This window comes from Otolemur garnettii, unplaced genomic scaffold (genome assembly GCF_000181295.1).
Source record: "Otolemur garnettii isolate 467f Iridium unplaced genomic scaffold, OtoGar3 scaffold00046, whole genome shotgun sequence".
In the NCBI taxonomy this organism is placed as follows: Eukaryota; Metazoa; Chordata; class Mammalia; order Primates; family Galagidae; genus Otolemur; species Otolemur garnettii.
The window spans coordinates 3,005,268-3,009,644 of record NW_003852441.1 but is presented as its reverse complement, the minus strand read 5'-3'; the positions used below and the strand labels follow the sequence as shown (position 1 = coordinate 3,009,644).

Below are 4,377 nucleotides of genomic sequence, written 5' to 3'. Positions count from 1 at the left end.
ATCAACAGAACAAAATAGAAGGTTGAGCTGGTGGCTCACGCCTGTAATCCCAGCACTTGTGAGGCTGGGGTGGGTGAATTGCCTGAGTTCACAATTTCTAGACCAGCCTGAGCCAGAGTGAGACCTCATCTCTAAGAATAGCCGGGCGTTGTGGTGGGTGCCTGTAGTCACAGCTACTTGGGAGGCTGAGGCAAGAGAATCACTTGAGCCCAAGAGTTTGAGGTTGCTATGAGCTACGATGCCATAGCACTCTACCAAGGGTGACAAAGTGAAACTGTCTCCAAAAAAAGAAGGTTGAGACTTAGACCCACATGTAATAGATCACTTGATTTATGAAAAAAGTGACTGCAACTTATTGGGGGAAAGAAATATTCTTTTTTTTTTTTTTTTGAAACAGTCTCACCATGTCACCCTCGGTAAAGTGCAATGGTGTCACAGCTCACAGCAACCTTAAACTCTTGGGTTTAAGTGATTCTCTTGCCTCAGTCTCCCAAGTAGCTAGATTACAGTCACCTGCCACAATGCCAGGCTATTCTTAGAGACAGGTCTTTTTGTTGCAGGCCTGGGTCGGGTTCAGCCCCACCAACCTTTGTGTATGTGGCCAATGCCCTAACCACTGAGCTCTAGAGCTGAGCCAGGAATATCTTTCAATAAATGGATATTGAGCAACTGGCTATCACTATGGGAAAAAAAATTGAACCTGGTCTCTATCTCATACGACATGCAAAAATTAATTTGAGATGGATAATATGAAAGCTAAAACTAAAATTTCTAGAAGAAAATCTTCATGACCTTTGGGGTAGGCAAAATTTTTTTTTTTTTTTTTTAGAGACAGAGTCTTACTCTGTCACCCTTAGTAGAGCACTGTGTAATCACAGCTCACAGCAGCCTCCAGCTCTTAAAGTTAGGCGATTCTCTTGCCTCAGCCTCCCAAGTAGCTGGGACTATGGGCACCTGCCACAATGCCTGGCTATTTTTTGTTGCAGTTTGGCCGGGCCAGGTTGGAACCTGCCACCCTCGGTATATGGGGACTGACTGAGCCATAGGTGCCGCCTGGCAAAGATTTTTTTCAATATGATATAAAAACGATTTTACCAACTACAAAATAATCACAAATTGAATTTCACCAAATGCAGAATTTTCACTCATCAAAAGACAGTATTAAGGAAGTGAAAAAGAAAGACACCACTAAGAGAATATATTCTCAGTATTTATGTTTGATAAAGAACTCCTACATATCAAACAACCCAAACCCAGTGTACAAAATGGAGACGTGTCAGGCACATCACAGAACATATCTGAATAATCTTCATTGCACATCTACCAGGAAGGCTAAAATGGGAGACCGAAAATACTGGCTAGGCACGGTGCCTCATGCCTATAATCCTAGCACTATGAGAGGCCCAGGCAGGTAGATCTTCAGAACTCAGGAGTTTGTGACCAACGTGATCAAGAGCAAGACCCTGTCCCTACTAAAAACTGAAAAACTAGCTGGGTGTCACAGTCGGTACTTGTAGTCTCAGCTGCTCTGGAGGCTAAAGCAAGGAAATCAATTAAGCGTGAAGAGTTTGAGGTTGCTATGAGCTACAATGCTACAACACCCTACCCAGGATAACAGAGTGAGACTGTCTCAAAAATAAAATAAAATAAAATAAAAACATAATGGTAACCTTTGGCCCAGAAAGTCCACTCCTATGTATATTTAGAAGAGAAGTGAACTCACCAAAAGACATGTACACAAATGTCAACATAAATTGCAGCCTTATTCATAACTGCCATGAATTGGAAACGATCCATATAATCAATCAATAGAATAAATTTTGATTATCATAAATCAGATATTACATAGCAATTAAAAAATTGATATAACATGGATGATTCTCAAAAACATGTTGACTAAAAGCTGTCAGACGTAACAGAACATGCTAGGGGTTTTGTTTTGTTTTTTGTTTGTTTTGGAGACAGGATCTCACTCTGTTGCCAGGGTTAGAGTGCAGTGGTATTATCATAGCTTACTGCAACTTCAAACTACTGTGTTCATATGATCCTCCTCCCTCAGCCTCTCAAAGTGCTGGAATTACAGGCATAAGCCACTGTGCCTGGCCTATATACTATTTTTACATGATGTTCAAGAATAAGCAAAACTAGAGCCAGGCAAGGTGTCTCAAACCTGTAATCCTAGCACTCTGGGAGGCCGAGGTGGGTGGATTGCCTGAGTTCACAGGTCCTAGACCAGCCCAAGTAAGTGCGAGTACTCTACCGAGGTCGACAAAGTGAAACTCAAAAAAAAACCCAAAATAATAATACTGGGCACGGTGGCTCACTCCTGTAATCCCAGCACTGTGAGAGGCTGAGGAGGGAGAATTGCTTGAACTCAGGAGTTCAAGACTCGCCTAAGGGAGAGTGAGACCCCGATTCATGGAAAAATCCAGCCGGGCGCTGAGGTGAGCACCTATAATCTCAGCAGCTTCCAGAGACTGAGGCAGCGGGATGTCCACAGCCCAAGTCTGAGGTTGCAGTAAACTAGGATGCCACTGCACTCTGCTCAGGGCATGGGGTGGGACTCTGTCTCAACAACAACAATACATAAATAAATAATAATAATAAGCAAAACTAACCTGTGGTGATGAAAGTTAGAATCGTAGTTACCTGTGTTTTCTTTTGCCTGTGAGATATTCTGGCATGCTAGAAATATTCTAAATCTGAACTGGTGGTGGTTACATAAACTGTACATTTAAGATATGAATACTTCGCTGTATGTAAACCATAAGTCCAATAAAAAAAGTGGCAAAAGTGGAAATTACAGACTATCTAGAAAATCTTTTTTCCCCTTTTTCTTTCATATTTTTAAACATTATTCAAATTAAGATGGAGGTACGATGTTTAGGTTACATTGTTCTCAATTCCAGAGTAAGGTTCCATTTGTAGACGATCCCTCACCCCAGGGTGTGTTATACACCCTCACAATGTGCACATTAGCTGAGATCTCACTTCATACCCTCCCTCCTTCTGCCATATGTCCTCCCCCTTCCACTATCTATATAAATTCTAATGGATACTGCCAAAGATTCAGAGAAAAAAAATTATACTCATTAATATTTTGACTATTGTAAAAATGACTGAAAATAAACTATGTTAATATTTTGATTATTACACTTGATTTTGGCCAAAAGGCCAAGAAGTGATATTTTGATTATTGCAAAAATGAAAATAGGCTGGGCAGGGCGGCTCATGCCTATAATCCCAGAACTCTGGAGGCCGGGGTGGATGGCTTGAGCTCAAGAGCTGGAGACCAGCCTGAGCAAGAGCAAGACGCCCTCCCTAAAAACAGCCCTGTGTTGTGGCCCGGGGTTCTCACTTTTCGCCAGGGTGCGCTAGGAATTCCTGAGCTCAAGTGATCCACCTGTCTGGGCCCGGGCCTGCCAGAGTGCTAGGATTACAGGCATGAACCACTGCACCTGGCTGTATCACAATTTTAGTACAGTTTTTTCCTTTTTTAAATCTGTATATACATTTTTTGGCACCCTCTGTGTTTAATGATAACATGAACAAAATAAAGAAGAATGTTGAAGTTAAAAGTAGACAAATAAGTGAATGGAAATGCTTATTTATCTTTCTTTGAAGATATGAATAAAATAGAACAACTAACGGGTTTAGGGAGTATAAAGGATTGTAGCAGTGGTTCTTGTGACCTTTTGTCTCTAAACTTTGGTGCTGTGTCCAACTAAACCACACTAATGAAGTTCGATCAGGGGTTCACTCATTTAATAAAAATAAAAAACACAATCTGTTGACCATAGATATTCTCCAGACACTATAATGTGGCAGGAAAGACAAAGTTTATAATTTTGATTTTGGCCACTGTTTATCCAGCAGGTAGCAGATGCCAGTCCATTTATACAAATCAGCTCATTTTGTGGGCACAATGGCTCTTGCAAGGTGGGTACTGTTCCCCATTTTTGTGAAGTTACTCCAGGCTGCCTGCTCGGATGTGCTGGTAATTCAGGCCGGGCTCAGGCCCCTCCAGGTCAGGAAGGTACGGAGAAGCCCTCTGATTCAGAAGAGACAGAGCGCATTCGCAGGTGCAAGTGAGTTCTGGGTGTCCGGGAGTGGAGGCCAGAGGCGCAGTCCCGTTAGGCCTGCAGGCCCAGGAGGGCAGAGGCAGGGACAGGTGCAGGACCGGGTGACCGGGCGGGGTCTCCCTCCTGCGGGCAGGCGGCGGACAGCCAGGTGCGGCGGGCAGAGCAGGGCAGCCCCGCGCAGCGCCCCCTGGGCCTAGGGCTGGCGGGCGGCGGGGACGCGCGCGGGCCAGCGGGGGCGCGCGACGCTAGGCCTGCGTGCCCGGTGGTGGGGGCCATGCGGCGAGCTAAGAGTGCC

At 44.1% G+C, this 4,377-nt stretch overlaps 1 protein-coding gene across 1 annotated transcript in view; it reads left to right on the top strand.

The window, feature by feature from the left end:
* Window positions 1-3,925: 3,925 nt before the first annotated feature.
* The window catches only part of CENPV (centromere protein V), a 19,189-nt gene continuing 18,737 nt past the window's right edge, over window positions 3,926-4,377 (top strand). Inside the window, exons 1-2 of the mRNA XM_012805932.1 lie at window positions 3,926-4,036; window positions 4,216-4,347. Of these exons, the coding sequence (XP_012661386.1) occupies window positions 3,926-4,036; window positions 4,216-4,347 (243 nt within the window). The remainder of the gene's footprint in view (window positions 4,037-4,215; window positions 4,348-4,377) is intronic.